This window comes from Nilaparvata lugens, chromosome 8 (assembly GCF_014356525.2).
Source record: "Nilaparvata lugens isolate BPH chromosome 8, ASM1435652v1, whole genome shotgun sequence".
In the NCBI taxonomy this organism is placed as follows: domain Eukaryota; kingdom Metazoa; phylum Arthropoda; class Insecta; order Hemiptera; family Delphacidae; genus Nilaparvata; species Nilaparvata lugens.
Window position 1 is genome coordinate 45,357,620 of NC_052511.1, and position 20,071 is coordinate 45,377,690.

At 32.6% G+C, this 20,071-nt stretch overlaps 2 protein-coding genes across 12 annotated transcripts in view; both read right to left on the minus strand.

Moving 5' to 3' along the window:
- Positions 1–14,436, minus strand: part of LOC111043394 (tropomodulin) — a 141,375-nt gene extending 126,939 nt beyond the window's left edge. For 3 of the 6 annotated variants that reach the window (XM_039434896.1, XM_039434891.1, XM_039434897.1), the window contains exon 1: positions 14,097–14,419. In XM_039434896.1, the coding sequence (XP_039290830.1) occupies positions 14,097–14,180 (84 nt within the window). In that variant the 5' untranslated portion in view covers positions 14,181–14,419. Of the gene's footprint in view, positions 1–14,096 lie in introns of all 6 variants that reach the window. The other 3 variants (XM_039434890.1, XM_039434899.1, XM_039434895.1) reach the window with 2 other exon arrangements.
- Positions 14,437–15,332: 896 nt separating this feature from the next.
- Positions 15,333–20,071, minus strand: part of LOC111043393 (methylthioribose-1-phosphate isomerase) — a 33,322-nt gene continuing 28,583 nt past the window's right edge. For all 6 annotated transcript variants that reach the window (XM_039434909.1, XM_039434906.1, XM_039434905.1 and 3 more), the window contains exons 7-8: positions 17,423–17,610; positions 15,333–15,503 (exon numbers count right to left, since the gene is read on the minus strand). In XM_039434909.1, the coding sequence (XP_039290843.1) occupies positions 17,486–17,610 (125 nt within the window). In that variant the 3' untranslated portion in view covers positions 15,333–15,503; positions 17,423–17,485. The remainder of the gene's footprint in view (positions 15,504–17,422; positions 17,611–20,071) is intronic.

Sequence of the window (20,071 nt, forward strand, 5' to 3'; positions counted from 1 at the left end):
GTAGTTATGTATTCAATTATGTAGATAGAAATAATAATAAAAATCTCATTACCCTTTTTTGAATTATTTTATCACAACATTGCCCTACCCCCAACAACATTTCAATGTTGAAACATGTTGTGAAAAAATAATTCAAAAGGGTACTGAGATTTTTATTTTTAATTAAGAACATTTCAAGTCTCTTCAATTTTTATTTTTATTTATATTACAAGTAGTCCTATACAGGAAAGAATCAATTCTGTAGCTATATTTGATATCAATATTGAATGATATAGATATTAATTAATACCAAAGCCATAGTGGAAAGAAAAGATGGAGAGTTATGACAAACAGAGGCTTAATCTTCATTATTTGTCTATGATAATACAGAACCAGGAATGAAAGGTGATGAATAATTCAAAATCAGAATCAAAACATGTCGCGTTTATGAGAGAGACAAATAGAAGTGTACTAGTTGATTTGTTTAAAAATTTAAAATGTGTAGAATTTTTGAAGATTTAGAAACAAAACTCAAACGTTATTTTTGTTAGTTTTTACAATACTGTAACATATTGGTTGTATTGTTGGGTAATAAAAAAACAAGTAAGTCCGAGTAGTTGGAAGCTACAAATATGCAATGAGTGATCTGGTGTTAAGCCAGCCACAGACCAACCCACCAACCCTATTGCCTATTGACTGGTGCTGTTAATAAGTGAAGGTGTTATAAATAGCCTTCTCACTCGTTGTTGGAATGAAACAGCAGCACACCACCTGCCTCTGTTGCTGTTCAGCACAAAATAAAACAAGGAATCAAGGCAACTTGCACATCACATCACCAATATGAATGTACATCACTGTCAATACAAACGAGTTCATTTTATTGATGGAACAATTAGAAGGAGGAATACAACTACGGTATTGATTTCAACTATTAACTAATCAACTTTTTTAACTAATCAACTATTGCAAATAAATGTTTACTTGATCTCAACATGAATCACTTTCAATTACTGTCTGAAAACAGACTATTTTCTTATGTATTGTAATTCTGGAGACCAAATGAAGGCTTCATTTATTTAGGCCTATATTTTTATTATTTATCCATTGCATCATTCATTAAATCAGCATGGAATTCAAAGCTACCCTTTACCTGGTTGAAACTTGTTCTTTTTCTTTTTGAAGGTAGAGCATTAGCTGTGCATCTATATTTTGTTTATCAAGTACTTGATTATTGATAGAATTCGACATTCATAGATTATCATCCATCAACAGAATTGTATCATTTGTACTGCAGTTATTAGATTAGAACGTATTTCTTATTTTTAGATCTCGTGGCTGGAGCTCAAGTCTTCTTTTTCCAGTCACGCCAAAACCTATTGTAATTTAATGATTATTTTATTTGTAAAAATATTTCTTGTATTTGGCAATAAATTCATTATTCATTCAAATTGGTAAAGACCAATAAAGGCTAGTTGGTAAATCTTCCAATTGATAACGGATTTCAAATTATTAATATGTTATTTATTTATTTATATTTTTTACAGAGAAGCACTGATTGGGAGAGAAAAACTAAGGACACTCCTTGTACTATTTCTTTCCCAAATTTAAATAACACTTTAAAAGTCCAAAATAGGGTTATGATTTCACTCAACTAAAATTCACCCTTATATGATTGAACACTGAACATGATCTCTAGCAACAAATTTAATATAATAAAATTTGAAATTAAATTCAATATAATTGAAATTCCAGAATTCTTGGAACTATGTCAATTCACTTCACTCACAATATTCTCGATAATTTTATTTTATTGTTCCAAAACATTCTAAAATCATCACCTTGCAAATCAGTGGGTGGAAACTGGATGATTGGCACATTTCTGCTTTCTTGCCAGAAAATTTTGAATAGTTCTGAAATATTTCGCAAAGTCCCTGGCACAGATTTTCCAAAATAAAATCCGCAAACTTCAAGAAAACCCGAGGGTTGACATGGCTGCTCATTTTTATCCCCAAACCATTGTAGATCAGAGTAATTCAATTTAATGAATTAATATTGATGTCAATTGTAAGCTTGTCACATTACAATATTGAAGATTTTAACGTTCTACTAAACTCTGTCCAAACAGGCATGAGCTCTGAAGGATTAGCCCGACCCTCCTACTACTCACACACACAAGCGCAGTCTCCTTTAGTGTGTGCGAGTAAAGGGACGTTCTGCCTACCTGTATATTACGTAGTATACATAGTATATCAATGGCGCAGGTAGGCCGGGCGTGTGTGCCTGGGCGTGGGGGAGTGAGGGTCGGCTTAATCTTTCAGGGCTCATGGCAGTTTGGACAGACTATAGTGAGAGTCACGAAATTCCAACAGTCATTTTTGAGGGCAATTTTTATTTGCAAATTTTCACTAAGAGATGTTTCAACCTGTATCATAACTTTAGACAAACAGATGAAGCTATTGGAAAAGCGTCGAAGAAAGCAAAGTTTCAATAAAACGGTTTCATTGTTTATTATATCACTCAAAAACATCTCTTCACTTCCCTCACTACTCTTTTAATATTTGTTTTTTGCTCAGGAGGATGGTTTCCTCATAAGTTTTGAGCGTGCCGTGTATGGGTGAATCAAGTAGCTCCATTTTGTCTTTCCTAAATCATCTCATTATTATCCATAGTTTCCCATTTCAATTCACAAATACTACTTGATCAAACTCATTTAATAGACTTGATCCAATTATCTTCTTAGAATCAAACATAGTTAGCATACGGTACTTGAAATTAGTATTGAATTGACCTACTTTCTTGAGAATAGTTTCTATCACTATTCACATTATAAATCAACTTACAAAGGGAAAATTAGGCTGAAACACAAAGTAAACAGTTGTCAGCAAATCGAAATTCATATTAAATGAATAATCTGAGTCTAATAAGACAAATTTTGAATTTCTCCTTGCTCTATTTTATTAATTGGAATTTGGCACGGTTAAAACAGAGCCTACAAATCATTATTATCTACCCCGTCACTTTCCAAGTTAACAACTTGGAATATCTGTCTAACAAGCTACTAGAGAATTTTGAACTAGCGAGTCGATAACATCGAGAATAATAATAATCACAGCTCAAACTCAATAGCTCAATGGATATGCCTGCTAAACAGTAAACTTATCTCAGTATCAAAATATTCAACCCACTTCATTTGATCTGCTAGTATAGTTTATTTCTAGTCTGAGCTCTGAGTTTAATTAATAATTTATTTTGATCCATTTACAACAGAAACTCGACAGTAGCCTATGTGTGATTGAACTTTTCTTGAATTGATTCCTTGAAATAACTTGATTTTCTGTGAATTTTTGCTGTTCCCGGGGACATATAAGTTCATACCTACCCAGCACTGATTAATAATACAGAGTGACACAGAATAACGGGAACTTTTAAAAACGCCATAAATCATTAGTGGGAAGTGCAAAAATGATTTTATTCAAACTAAATGTAAAGTTCAAGATTTGCCATTTGACAATTAATAACATCTATCACTTTTTGACGATTACTTCTTTAAGATGGCTTCCTCCTGAACGAATACACTCTTGAAATCTTTGTTGAGATTCCTCATTGATCGCTGCAACATCTGCATTTCCTGGTCCCATGATCTGTCCACCTGCGATTTTCTGTTTGTGGAGCTATCTCAAATCAAACGTTTTCACAACTTGACCAATAGCTGTGGTTGAATCATAACAGACAATTCAAAATGAATTTGACAATATCCCAGCTGAAATGTTGCAGCAATCGTTCAGGAAACTCAACACAGATTTCAAGAGTGTATTGGTGCAGGAGGAAGCCATCTTGAAGAAGTAATTGTCAAAACGTGATAGATGTTATTAATAATTCTCGAATGGCAAGTCTTGAACTTTACATTAGTTTGAATAAAATCATGTATGACCTTCCCACTAATGTTTTATGGCGTTTTCAAATGTTCCCGTTATTCTGGGTCACCCGTTATAATCAAATGGTTGACAATGTTAGAAGATCTGTAATGAGATAATTCATTTCGTCAAAATTGTAACAAGTATTTATTTATAATACAAGCACAAACCATATAGGCTAAGCTCAAAACTGTCCCTTTCCATTGTGAGGAAAACCTTAATGAAAATGCGTCACATAGAAAAATTTAGGTAATAAAACTGCGGTTTTTCAAGTGTTAATAGGCACCGAACAACCCCTGTATGGTTTTCTGTATAGCATAATACTTTACTCTCATCATGTTTGTTGCTTTCCCTCTTTATTTCAATTGAAGTATATAATGTGTACGTTCAAAACGTTCCTATTCCTATTTTCCAATTTTCTTGCGATAAAAAAGCATTTGATTCTCGCCCCCTTGTGCCTTCATGCATAGAAAACTCATTGCATGCTGTAAAACTAAAAAATAACTGGGAGAAGGCAATTTAAAACGGCACCCTTCCATAAGAGAACAAAGCAACATTATCTAATATTTTTATGACAGATATCGATATTACATCTGAATATCTGATACCGAATTCTAAAAAGGCGATAATTCTAATTTCTAATTAAATTTTCAAATAATGATCATTTTAAGTTCAGTGTTTTTATGAGGCAATTAAAAGCATTCCTAACGTACGAAAATCATCAACAAACAAGCTTGAATTTCTTAGTGAGAATTCGAAATAAATTAACAAATGAATTCATCACCTCCGACTGCAGGCAACAGCAAATTCTGGATTTGGTCAAAGAGAGGAGCAGTGAGCAGTGAACAGTTCTGTTGGAAATCAACCAGCTGGCTTATAGCCGACACAACAGAATGAGATTCAATTCAAACTGTCAGCATTCCTAATGAATAACACCAATACTTCCCATTCAACCAATGCTGACAGTTTGGAGTGGATCTTACCAAGGAGGAAGCTCATTCCAACAAGAATTCAACTGTGATAACAATTCAGCTGAAAGCCAATCAAAACATCTATCAACAATATTATATAACTATTTCATTCATTAGAATAATTTATTTTTTGGAAATACTTCTTACATAATATTCTTACATGATAATCCAAAGTGAAGACAAATTCATAATTACTAGTAGTTCTGTGGACAGTAGACCTTATGGAAATACAGTAATAGACTGGCTTCTCCACACATCTGTGTAATCACTTGTCAGCTGATCATCATCTCATCATCTTCACTTCAGGGATTAGGTTAATTAATGAACCTGTTCCGGTACCCATCTCTTTCTTGGTCTCCCTACATATCTTTTTCCTGTAGGTCTATAGTTTTGGACTACAACGGGAATTCTTCCAGGTGGCATTCTATCCAAATGACTGCACCAGTTGCGTCTATTTTGAATAATTCTTTCATGTAGAGGAGCAACCAATAAACTTGTACCATGAGGAGCAACAAATAACTTGTCAGCTGATTTATAATGAATACTTCTATAGTCTGATTTTTACTCTAATATTGGCGTATGAAGGAGGCTCCTTCTTCCTTTTATATTATCCTTAAAATGCAAAATTTCTAAAAACCTTGTATATACGTCGATGCGCAATTAAAAAAGGAACATACCTGTCAAATTTTATGAAAATCTATTACCGCGTTTCGCCGTAAATGCGCAACATATAATATAAACATTAAGAGAAATGCCAAACCGTCGACTTGAATCTTAGACATCACTTCGCTCGGTCAATTATGAAAGACAATCCAAAATGATAAAAATTCCGCCAAAAGCAATTTCATGAATCCACACATTTCTGAACAGTATTATATTAAATAATTTATTCAAATAATTCATTAGGAATTCTTCACATAATATTTCTAATTTATTACAAGTTTTGTAAGAAATAGTTCTTAGTATTGGAAATTTTTTTGTTACCATTTGAACACCAATTCAAGACAGCAATATTTTATTTGATAACAAATGTAATTAGACAGTCATTTCAACGATAATCAATTAATCATTTTTACTATGCATTCTTGAGCAATATATTATTTGAACAATAGCACTCCTGAAGAAATTGAGAGTATTTTCAACACGTTCATAAGCAATAAAATATGAAATCATTTATTGGAATAGTATTTCTCAAAAATAGCATAGTTTATAATTATTTCCAAGTGAAATAACCTTTATGTTCAATACTTTTTTACAGAGTCAAAGTTGTTTCACAATCTAAAGAATAATGCACCGGTGATTCGTCTGTAAGTCTCTTCAACCCATCACATCTCATCTCCAAACAATATTATCATTCAATTCAATTATTATTATTTTTTTAGAAACTTACTTCAAGTAATATTGATGATAAAAATACAAGTTTTTTCATGACTACAAGATAAATTCAGCAGCCATAGTTTCAAGATATAAGTCAAAATTTAAAAAAATCTTTAAAAATGCTATTATTAAACTGAATTTGTATTAATAAATTATCTTCAATAGGCTACTTCACATTTTAGAATAATTCATTAATGACAACGTGTAATGTGTCTTTGTTTCGTGGAAGACCAATCTATTTTGAGGGAATCAATTCTAATCACAGATAACACATTTGTTTTGTCTATAAGTTTACAGTATGTATTCATGAGTGTAGAACAATCTCATCACAGGAAATCATTCAAAGCTATCACAATTAAATCCTTAAAATCAAATTTTGTTAAATGTAGAAAAAATACCCTACTTCCTGGACTAGTTTGATGAATCAAAATTGAGGGAGAGGAACAGTTTTGGGCTGATTCTGTTGGTCCTCCACCAAATTATTTAAAAAAATGATTTTATGTATCATTGTATCAAAAGTCAAGAATCATACTTGTGAGCAAAGCATCACACCATGTAAATGCAGCCCAGTTATTACATAAGGAGTGTGGAGATTATTGAACTCAACATACACACGACAGAGACTGATGAATTTTGACATAAGTCCAACTCAAAATTCGCAAAAACAGAAAGTACTGACTGGAGGTGAATGCACTGCAGAACGAGTTCAACTTTACTAATCTGATCTCATTTGCAGAGGGAGCATCGATTATCAAGAAACAAATTTATCCAAAATGACAGACACTGTCCTGCACGGAATCCCTTCGAAAGATGGAATTAATTAATGACAATGGATCACAGAGACGACAGATGTTTCATCAACTAGACAATGCAAAATATCACAAGAACAGTACGGAGTGGCCTCTATAGAATATTATAGCTTACAGTATTTTTCATCTCACTTGTTTAGAAAGTAAAACAAGTGAAATACGAATTTATAGAAATAAAAATACACAAAATGGCATAATTTTCTTACTATCCCTTTTACTTATTCTGAAATGTGAAACTCAATTAGGCCTAATAGAAAAATCATCTAAATAATTTATTTTCTCCTCTTAGAGAGAAAAATGCCTTTTCATAGATAGCAATTTTAGCCAAGGCGGCTGAGAATTTTGTGCTTATTAGCAAATTTTTATTGAATTGTGATTTCAATTCGCATAGAAGAATAAAACTATTTCCAATAATACGGAATTCTAGCATCATAACAGAAGCAAATGTAACAATATTTTGGATCACTTTCAAGAAAAGATGGTACTTCTAATTTTTTGTAAGGGTTGAAAGATGACATTCACATATCCATATTTATTGGAATAATAAGAAACTATTAGAATATGTTTTTACACCATCATAAATATTTTGTAATTGTACAATCTGAACATTCTGATTTTGTTTTCAGGTACCCAGACTAAAAAGAGGATGCAGTTGTTTGCTTGCTGATACATACAATTTGTAAGTGGGAGGAGGGGGGAAGAGAATAAGAAAAATAGAAGACGATGGAGATAGAAAAATAAAGAATAGAAAAAAAATAGATAAAAAAGTCGGTCTCTCTCTACCCGGGCGTCTGGCTTCAACTCTGCCGGAAATAGATTTGTGTGAGTGACGTCACTTGAAAGACCGACTCTCGACTTGTGTTCGGATTTGAGATTGTTGTGCACACATTCTCTATAAATTGACGCTCTAGTTAGAAAAACACGAATTTTGACAGCCCTACAACAAAACTACATCAGCTGGCGATGCAATATCACATCGTTTGATGAGAGTTGGGAAATTTTGGGGATTTATTTAATTTTTTTGTTGGAGGTGGTGCTCAACCTTTTGGCACGTGTAAACTGCTTGATTAGACAGGACAGATCTAGGCTACCTGAGATGAATATAATAATATATCATAAATATGATCAATGTGGAAGTAGGCCTAATCCTTTCGTATTAAGCTTCTCTGAGAAAATATCGTAAAAAGATTGTATAGAGTTCGTCTTATAAGAGGTTTACTGTAAAAAAATGAATTATTTTTATACTGTTCACAAACATTCATTTGTTTTGAGAGGATTTGTATTATTATCATTGAATTTTTGAGAAATGAGACACTTTCTTACCTCGATTCCACAAGCAATTTAAAAAGACATTAAATGTGTACAGTTCAGTTCATTTATTCATTACATTCATACAAAGCTAAATATTCTACAGTGTAGCATATGAAGGAGAAAAAAATCCTCACTCTTCTCAATGAGTTGAAATAAATATTATTCAAATGTAAAATTTGTATGAATCATTCTCACATATTTTATTAACTGTATTTTTATTACTATGTTATGACTCTCTGATGTTATATGTTCATCTGATTTTTCTAGATATTCTGAGATATTGTTATTCGAATGTATTTATGCTATTAGCTTACCTTACTTCATGTTTTTTTTATTTTAATGTATTTGATTGACGATGCTTATTGCTTTTTGTTAAGTTTTTGTAGAAAATAGAAATTCTTGATTCTTGAGATCAATGAAAGAAGCATTTTGCAGAACTAAACTGCTCTTCGAAATGATTTCACTCATCCCACTTAGTTCTGCTGGAAACTAGAACTAGTTAATGAATCTGATTGTTAGGTAAAATAAAGCAGGTTCTTCAATGTTTTGCAACTACGATTCCAAGATTTTAAACTCTGTATGACCATCATCCATGATGTATTTATTTCTTATGAACTTTTTAGTAATTTTGTCAAAATTTTTGTATAGGTATATTTTTTCAAATTAATAAATTTTATCTCGTTTGTGAGTTTTTTAGTTATATATGAATGCAAATGTTAATCCGAATAGACTGTAACGTATTGTTCCAATAAAGCGAGAACAATAAATTTCAATACAGGAAATAATAAGTATAATATGTATCTTTTCAAATTTTAGGCAGATTTTAATTTTTGTTTAATTTAATTCAGTTTCAAATTATTCATGCTTGTATAAGAAATATTATGTCAGATGAGTCCAAGCATCTCTCTGTGTGGATGCATTTTATGCAGGTACATTTTGGTAAATAAATTTGAATTTTAATTAGTTACCTGACTAAATAATAATGTATTATTACATTTCAAACAGTGCATTATAACAACTATAAATTTGGCTCAGTCCTGATATATTGTGATTTATTTCACGTTTTCCGCCCTCACAAACACACAGTGTATCAACAAATTACCAAATTAAGACATGCGGTTGAAAGGAACTCGGAAATAGCAGGAAGTCATAGCAAAAAAGAACATGTGGAAGAGCCCCAATGAGGGTCAGCACCTTGAAACAAGGTCATTGGATGTGAACTCTTCACTTGGAACTTGATCAAACAGAAATTAGACAAATTTTTTCCGCACTAAATTTCCATCTGATTCGCAAAAAATACTCAGCGCGGCGCGGATTCGAACGGCGTTCTAAATAAATCGCGCATAATTCCGTCCTCCCAAACCAGCAGAGCTGGCTAAATCTTTCAAAACTAGATTCTGTGTTCTGTTAATTACTAGATGCGAGCTCGAATTTATCTACACATTTTATTGGGCTTAATTCTCGTCGAATCACACTACTTGAAATATTGGCGATGTCTGGTTTTCCTACATCTTCAAAAGTTGTTAGGCAAACACGTAGATGCATTATATCAGTTTTATTAGTTAACGCGTTATACTGTATAATCAATTTAAAGCTACTGGAATTGAGGTAATCCAAATTAACTGAAACTAAAATTCAAGTTGTTTTTTTTTTTTACTAAAAAAATTACACGGTATTGAATTTTCAGGTGGTTTGGCAATTTCAAGCTAAGACCCTATTTTAGCATTCAATGAGCCAACGCTATGATATTCAGCAAATGAGACACTTCTATGCTATGTAAGATATAATTTGTAGCGATTACATTGGGAAGAAACGCATAGAAAATGGCTATTACGTCGTGTTGTGAATATTATTCAATTTTAATTATTTGTTCTGGAATTCCATTCAAGTTTTTACTGAATTTTGAGAATTACAGTTTAGAATTAACAGCAGCTTGAGTTACCGAAAAATCTAAAGGAGCCTAGACCTACTTAGGTAACTAATGCCAGGTGTAGTTATATTGGGAACAGAACCCAAGTCACTGCAAGCTTCATTATAAGAAAATGAAATAGACGTGAGAAAAGAAATTATTTGAATAAGGCTGCAGCTACTTCAAAGTATTTTTCAAAATGAATGAATGAAAAGTGCACTGAGTTAGGATTATGAAGAATTTATTGTTTCAAGAGATTTTACCAACAATAGTAGACCGACACTATAAGAATTGGTTCAAATGATGACGTATTAATAAGACAATGTTCTGCAAATTGAGGAACTTGCTCGTATGTACAGTAATTATTTTGGTCGATATTCTGTACCTAATGAATAAATTCAAGTATTCAGTGAGTAAATTTGTTACGAATAATGCAGGAAATGAATTATTGAATATGAGTTTTTATAGTTTGTGTAGCTTAATATTCATCATATATGCGGAGCACGGGTTACCTGCTAGTCAAAAATAAAAATGGAGAAAAATTTAGTTTTGAATAATCTTCAAAGAATGAAACAGTATTAATTAATTAAAACTTTGTTGAAGGATTTTACAAAGGAATAAATTGCTTCGGAACAATCGATTATCATCAGACTTGGACTAGGGGACTAGACCCGAGTACCAAGTAGTAGAACAATAGAACCTGATAATAACCATCATACCAAGTTGAATTAGTCCAGAGATTCAACAAAGAACAAATTCAAACTTGCCTACAACATCGATATCCGAGTCTGGTTGGAATAGTTTTATGTGCAATAAAAAGTGAAGGCTGTGTATGTGCTAGCATGGAGCAGTAGCAATGGCGTCATGTTTATAACGCTGGCGATTCGCCCAAATTCTCAATTTAATCGTCCAAGTCCCGCGTTACGACCAATGCTCTAAAATTTCCTGGTTCAGTCAGGAAACAGAATTTGTCTTGTTAAAATTCGATTAACAGCTGCAGTGTTGTTACAGCTTTGCAGATTTTTGATGTTTCAGAATAATGTCTCGTGTTTTTACAGCCTTTTAGATTTTCAAAATTGTAAATTCAGAAAGTTGGTTGGAAAACTTGTACGAATAATGAAGATTGAAAATGGTTCTGTGATTGCTGCGATTTAAAATATGAAAATATGCAACTAAGATAAGTGAGCAATTAGCCTACTTCATTACATATTTATAAATATTAATACTGTAAGACCCGGTTGCACAAAAGCCGGTTAAATCTTAACCGTGATTAATTCCACGAGAACCAATCAGAGAAGGCCTTTTTGATAAGACGGCTTCTCTGATAGGTTCTCGTGGAATTAATCACGATTAAAATTTAACCGGCGTATTTGCAACCGGCACCAAGCTTATTATCTTATCAATATCTATTGATTAAAAGTATTGATCAATAGAGATTGATAATATCGACTTACAGAATGTATTGAGTGACAATGAAAATAATACCAATCTGTTGATAAACCCATAAAACAGAATGGATAAAATGAATACAGATTTATGGAAGGTTGATAGAATATGCAATCTGCATTGTAGTCCAACAGCCTTGGATTTTTCTTCTCTATAAAAAATGTGATTGTACTAACTATAGTGAGGTCCACGTTATAATGACAGTATTTGATCTACTTTGGTTTTGCTATCATTGTCTATCATTCGACAAAGCCGGTGGTACAATCCTTTTCTAGGTCCACAACGATGCCAATTATGTTTTTGACAGTGTAGAAATATGATTAATTAATGCAGAGAATCGGCATCGCTATTCTTCTATCTTTATCCACTGCCATTATAACGTGGACCTCACTATAGTGTAATTTTACCGGCAATATTTTTAATGCACAGTAATAATCAAGTTAACAAATCAATCAGTGAGAATCAAATAGTACAGTGTAACCACAGTACTCCCTGTGGAAAGGTTGCCTATAGAGACAAGCTCCTCTGATAGAACTTGTGCTTCAAGAATCACTTTTCTGTGGTTCTGAACAAACATACAAATTCAACTCCAATCATCAAATCTCATGCGCAAGCATTGCTCAACAAAAATTAACAACTTCAATATTGTAGATTTTATAAGATGGGAAATTATAAAACAAACAAACCCGATGTTACCTGACATAAAAGTAAATGAATATTGTTTCAAGTGCTATATACAAGAGCGCAACCTCAAAATCTGTCTACCAATACAACTGCTAAATGGAAAAGATAACATTACAAACATCGGGAGTCCTATTCACAAATGAGTCAGATCCAAAAATTTATATATTAATTTAAAAAAAGAAACCAACCAAACCTACCACAATAGCTTCACAAAAATATGATTGTTATTTATAGTCAAGTCAAAACCAACAACAAAAAAACGCTAAATGAGGTGGTTCATTTCAATTCAAAATTGCGTTAATAATTTGGAGAAAATGTTACGTTAAGAATTTGGTGATGTTTTAATGAAGAAAAAAAAGCTGTTTAGCGCCAAAGTTTCTCTTTTCCATAAGTGTGAAGTATAATCAAATGTGAATTTAATCAATGTGAAGTTTTTTAGCAGAGACTACAAAAAAGAAAGTGGATGAATTTTGTTCAAGTTTTCACAAAATTATTCTTTTTTTTCCTGGGAAAGATCATGTTTACTTCCATTCCAATACGGGGTTATTAAATTGAAAACTATATCAGTTGATTATCTTCGAATCTATATGAATTCTTAGAATTTCTACAATATTTATCGATGTTTATACTGAGACCTACCCACGTGTAGATAAGCCTTCGAATATTAGTGAAGGCACGTGGTTAGATGAGAATTTCTAATAAAATTGATCAATATGAATTGTGATACACTAAAACACGAATTCCTTTATAAATACCAAGTACTACTCATCAAAACCACAAACAAGCAAAAAATATTGTAATTCCAACAAATGATGACATTCTAAGTCTTGGTGTTATAAGGAATAATCTAGAGAAATTTCATTTAGCAATCGCGTAGTCTCAATGAGCAATCCTGTAATTTTGTTAATGAACGGGATTAATAATAGTTATGATCTAGTAAAATTAGTAAGATTCAAACTAAACTATGAAATAGACTCTCGCTGTTGCCAACAAATGAAAGGTCTTTGATTCATGGATGAGTCATAACTCTAAAAAGAAGTTTGCAAAAGTGGGAAACTGCTTCGGACTTGGCCAAAACATATCCAACTTGTGATTCTCAGTAATTCTTAATTTGTTTAATATTCAGACTTAAAATTAATTAAAGCTCTGCTTAGTATTATTTTTGCCTCTCTTACAACGCTGTAACCGGCGTAATACAAATTCCAGTATCCTTTATTCTTTATTTAGAACACTTGTCGAACTGAACTTCTGTGTCGAGACAAAACGAAAATAAATTTCAACTCTGAACAACAGCCTATGCCTTCTCTCCACCGCAAACAAATCTTCAAAGCCAGATTAAAATAGACACCATCTAAACATAAACGAATCACATTTACTAGTCTTCTCATCAATATATTTTATAGAAATGAATTGACCATGTTCAAATATGTTGACCGAACTTGGTGAAACTGGGCATTACAGATAACCATTTGTTCAAGTTTTAGTCCATGTTGGAATTCATAACTGCAGTTTATGTTAATGTTGAGAAACACTTCTCGTTGAAATAATAAAACCTAAAATAAATTATTCTTCAATGGGGCTATTAAAACGAGAATAAATTGAGACACACACACACTGGATTAAGACGTCCGAAAAATTCAAGATCAACCATCTGAATCGCGGCCCAAAAATAGCAGTTAGGCGCGCGCGGACTGACCTCTTGTATTTTGAAGCTGGTCCTCCTCGTCACCTTCCTTTTGACGAAGGCTTCCTCCTCAAACGATTCCTCCACGGTGCCCATGTTGGTCGAAAAACTTCTCCAAAAAAGAACTACAACAATCCAACTGTCACTAACAAATTCGAATTATTTCGTCACGCCGTCGTCACCACTCCGCGTCGCTCAAATTTTGTCGACAATTTTCGAGAAATATTTTTATTTCGAGCACGCACTGACAAGGACAACAGTCTAACCGCCGTTAACGCCGAGCAGCTCTGATAAACGACAGCAGTGCGCCTGGTGACGGACATCTCAACTAATCCAACACTATTTTAACCCCTGCCTGCCAGCCAACATGTGTTCAGTGGGCAAGGTCTATCATTATTATTTGACGCACGGCCATTCTCAAACCCGACAATTAACAACAATATTATTCAGAATTGCGACAGTCGCGAGAAATGTACACAATTCTTTCCACAATTCTATCAATACTAAATCTGGAATTTTTTGGAGAGTTATAAACCTTTTCTTCTTAATCAAAATGTTACAGTTAGCCGAATGTGATGTGGTATTTTTCCATAATGAAACACAAATAGAAATTGTTAACCACTTATATTATTGAAAAATGGTTGACAATTATTTATTATAATGAAAGTGGTTGACAATTTACATTTGTGTGTTTACAGTAATTCTTAATCAAATCTTGGAAAACTAAAGTTTATTTTTTAATCTGGCGAAGCTTCTGCGTTTGACAGATCTTAGCTTAGGTGACAGATGGCATTGAATGACTATTCAAATCAATCATTTGATTAATATCTTTGGATAAGGGCAAAAACATGTAAGATCTTGATAAAGTTGAACTCTAACAATGAGGAAAAAATTAAAAAGTTCTAAAACCCCATATTTTTTAAAATTATCAGTTCCAAAATTACCGTAGCGTTGTTTGGATTCGACCAAACACGGAGAGTCAATTGTTCTACTCAAGAATATTAATGAAAACTCACCATTTTTCAAAACGTTGAACGGAAATTGATTTCTTCATGCAACCTAATCAACACAAGAGGAACTCTTCATAACAGGGACAGATATTCGACCGCAAGCAACATTCAAATCTCCATCAAATTTTTAACAACATGAGTTAAAGCTGAACTGTTCATAATATAAAGAAGCGCCATCATACCTGTTGACAACATTATGAAACAGAAAAGTTTGTTAAATAAATAAATCAGAGTAAAATCGAAATAAAATATATTTATTTATACGGTTCTTTGTATGATAAAATGTTCACGAAAGGAGAGAAATTCCATTGTTTTTTGAATAATTGGTAACATAATATTATGAGCTGATTTTTTTTGGTGATTATTTCCTGTTGCATAAATTAATGTCCTCTCGAATATTCTTTTGAACCTGTAACACAGATATGTCTTTTCACAACCAGAATTTTTCTGAAATTAATTTTAGAACAATTCAAAAATCAAAGCAATATCCAAAATTCTTAACTTACAGCGCTAATTTAGTTAATCAGAGAAAAGAATTGAAATACATTAAGGGCCGGTTTCCAAGCTCGGGATTTAGCTGAGTTCTAGACTTTAAACAGCTGGAGTCAGAAAATTGGCTTTCCAAAATGGGGCGTAGTCGTAGTTTTTATAATCTTTATTTTCTCATATCTATAATGAAAAATGATTTGCCTTGACGAAATGAAACATTCCTAAATAATTCAAAATAGCTGAAACTTCACACTATTTTCTCTTTATTTCATTTTGTGTTCAATTTTCTAGTTTTTAGAAATTGTACTACGACTACGTCCCGTGTCGAAAAGCCGATTTTCTGACTCCAGCTGTTCAAAGTCTAGAACTTGGCTAAATCCCGAGCTCGGAAACCGGCCCTAAATTTAAGGAAAAACATCGAATGAAGCAAATTATAGAACTCTGATAGAAATTAAAGCAACAGAAGTAAGAAGCTTACAAGGACAATATTGCCATTTATTATTATAAAAAACCATATAAAATTACAGTAAATTAAGTACAGACTGCTAGAATGTAGGTAGTGAAATTGATTGAGCCTTAAATTTCATTATCTATCTGAGACCTTCAATATTTCAACTCTATATAGACGACTTTCAGGTGATTATTTGTGTGAAATATTAAGTCATAATGGATCTCGAACAATTTAAAAGCAAAATTTAGTTTACGAGTAACACTTTATTTCATATTTTTCACATAATTACAGTCAGCAAGTCATCAAGTAAACCTCCATGCTTGATTCATGCATTTGCTTAAATAATGAGATGTGTTTATGGACGTGGGAAATTGGAAAAAAGAAGCAAAACGTTTTATGAAGAGCATGAAATATGAAAGAGGATTACAGAGAATTGATGGAATCGAATCAATACATAATAACAATTAGTATTAATTAGCAATAAGTCCGAAAAGTGAAATAAAATCACAAGAATAAAGAATAAAACTAAAGGAAACTTGGTGAGAAATGCTATATGAAACAGCTAACTACGTTGAATTTTCAAAGACCTTAAAGAGATATAGACCCACAATGCCTATGTCTTCCCAATGATAGCTCTTACTTGAAATTGAAGGCCGCCATTGGGGTATTTTATTACGATATATTATATCTATATATTTGTTATATTATAGATTACAAAGGCATTGGTATGTAATAATCTTCTAGGTTGCCCCCTCAATGGCCGATTTCAGCACTAGCGCTGCATGTGAGTCAATGCATCTTTAAGGTCTTTGTGAATTTCAAACATTGTGTATCTGATAATAATTCATTAAACATTTATTTAAGATAGATTTCTATTCTGGAGAAAAATTTAAATTCATTCATTACACTTAAACATTTCCATAATTGATCCATAATTCAGCATCAGATAACAATGTGCAAATAAAATGTGTGCCCCATAAAATTAACGCTATTCGAAAGCGCCTTCAAAATATCACAGCTACACGATAAAAATAGTTTATAGATAGATTGATGCCTTTATTATACGCTTTTTACATTACGAGCATTACAATGGCGATGTTGAGACAAGAGGATTTAGCAACTTATTATTATAATGAGTGTTATGAGCCTATAGAACTTAAAAGCAAAAATATTAACAGAAACACTAATTCAGTATGAACAGACTTTACATGGTAGGATCTTTTGTTTGCAAATTACAACAGAAAGACGGCACTCTAAAATATAGTGATAAGAAAAGTAGCCTATCTATGCAACTTATCCGAATTTTGATCATTTCATAGCTTTTCAATTCCCTACCAAATGTTGTATTCATTTCATAGAATAAATCCCTGCTTGAACATCCAACTCACCGTTGATTATTGCTTGTCTCCAGCGAAGGCTGCTTCAAGCGACAGCTTCAAGACTTCAAAACTTCAAGACTGATGTTTGGGCACAATCTCTTTCAGTTCGCCAGGCTTGAAGCAACCATTCTCGGTAATTATTCCAGTTATCAAGTGCGCAGGAGTCACGTCGAAAGCCGGGTTCCAACATGATATGCCTAAACAATCATAATAGAATATTGCTATGGATCAACTTAGTACTAACGTGAATCAAAGTCACAATAGGTCAGAAAAAAGTTAGTTACAAGCAAATAGAATTAAATAAAGCTAGATAACTTTTTGTAATGAAAACACATATATGACAAACCAGAAGAAAATCAACAACATAAGTTGAACAACCGTAAAGGTACGAACAGAAACAAGTCGACGTTTACCTTTTAGTTTCGATCGAGCCACCAATCAGAATTAATATCGGGGCACCGAGTTTCGCTCCGGAGTACAAAAGCATAGGAGCATAAAAGCATAGTTTATAATATTAATTTATTGATACACAGAACACAATTCTTTCAATTGCCCAAAGCTGTCTTTCAATTGCTCCAAAACTGTCTCTTCCCCGAATTTTTATGTATACACTACAAATACGGTAGTCCAAAAAGTAGGTTTGTTCCATACACTTTTGAATTCCAATTTTCAGTCCAAACATTTGAAAACAGATAAGTTCGAATTTAGATTTTTCACAAACTAAAATAACACTCACTAATTACTTAAAACTGTAAAATAATGATTAGGTATGAAAATGTTGATATAGGTACTCTAATTTTATTTAAAACAAAAAATAATGGATCTTGAATAAAATCATATCGTTGGTCATGTCATCAAATCAGATAAGGGTGATCAAGTCGGTCAATTCAAAATTCGGGGAAGAAACAGTTTTGGGCTGTGCCTTTTAGTACTCCCCCATCATTTTGAATAATGTGTTCTGTTCATCAATAGATAAATAATATTATAAACTATGCTTCTAAAAAAACAGCTGACAATTTCGTCATCTGTCGAGTGCGTGTGTGGGAGTGAGACAGAATTATGTTCAGCTGTTGACAACTTATTGCAATCAATCAGCTTACTTCACGAGAAACATTGTCTAGAAGTTTTAATGGACTTGATCAAAATATCTGATTCTTGACATGACCAACGATTTTATTCAAGATCCATTATTTTTTTATTATATTAACGAATATTGTAGCAAACCTAGTATATAATTCTAAATTAGAGTATATCCGAATTTTCAAAGTTAATCATTATTTTACAGTTCTAAGTGATTAGTGAGCTTTATTTTATTATTCAATTTTGCTTGTAAACAATCTAAATTTGAACTTTTCTGTTTTCAATTTTTTAGACTGAAAATTGGACCTGAATTCAAGTGTATGAAGCATAACCTACTTTTTGGACTATTTATAGTGTATAAATAAAAATTCAGGGAAAACAGTTTTGGGCTGTGCCTGTTAGTGCTTCCCCAATAATTTTAGATAATTATTGTGTTCTGATATCAATAAATAAATATAAACTAAGCTTTTATGCTCCCATGCTTTTGTACTCCGGAGCGAAGCTCAGTGACCCGATATTATTATTAAATCAGATATACCGGTATCAGCTATCCCCTATGGATGAAGTGGCAAGGCAGAGAATCGGCAACGCTGTTTTTCTATCTTTCTCCACCGCCATTATAACGTGGACTTCACTATAGTCAATGAAGTGAATAAAAATCATCTCATGTCATCGTGCAGCAACGCGATCGAGTCTAGGCCGCCATTTTGTTCACTCACATGCATTACAATGCGTGAATAAAATAAGCGAATAATCAAGTTTAATTTATAGCATTCATGACCAATAATAGTCCAGTCAATATAAACATAAAAAAGGGTATGCTTGCAATTTATATTGTAGTTCTGATTTTTTAATATATTATTTGGGTACATAAGAGAAGTCCAGAACCAATTTCTTCATGCAAAATTTCCTTGTGCTAGATACAGGGTGGCCCAAAGACCTCGTATTTTCGGCTCATTTTCCAGTTTTCAGCTATTTCTGCCAAATCTCGTAATCGGACAGAAAAATGTGCTCTCGTCTTTTTTTCAGTTAATAAAATTTTGGATAAAATGAGATCATTTGGAACTCTCTATCTCCAATGAGTACTGAGCTATGATTTTTCAAAAATGAGTGAAATTTGAAGGAAAATCAATTTTAATGAATTTTAGTTTTTGATCAACAATATCTTCCAATTGTTACCATTTATATGTATAAGTCAAAATCACTCTGGGCGTATTTTTGTGCTCTACAGTCTGAGATCAGGTAGAGCGCTCTATCTCATATAGATTTCCAGGTACACCTGACAACAATGCTCCTTGTATTGTGAAAAACACCTAATTTTCAGCTTCAACCATCATCACCAACTACATTGTCCTCACATTGACATAAGTTCATGAGATTATGTTCTATGAGAATTACCCGTTAGATGCACTTCATTCCAGTATTTCCTAGTGGAGAGGCGCGCTTAAGGACACCTAAAGGATCAAAATTTCAAACTTTTATAACGTTTGACACAATGCTTAGATTTCATCGTACTACATTTCTTCTTCTCGGCTCGTCAAGGCGGTCCAAAATCATGCATCATAAGTCAAATTCGGT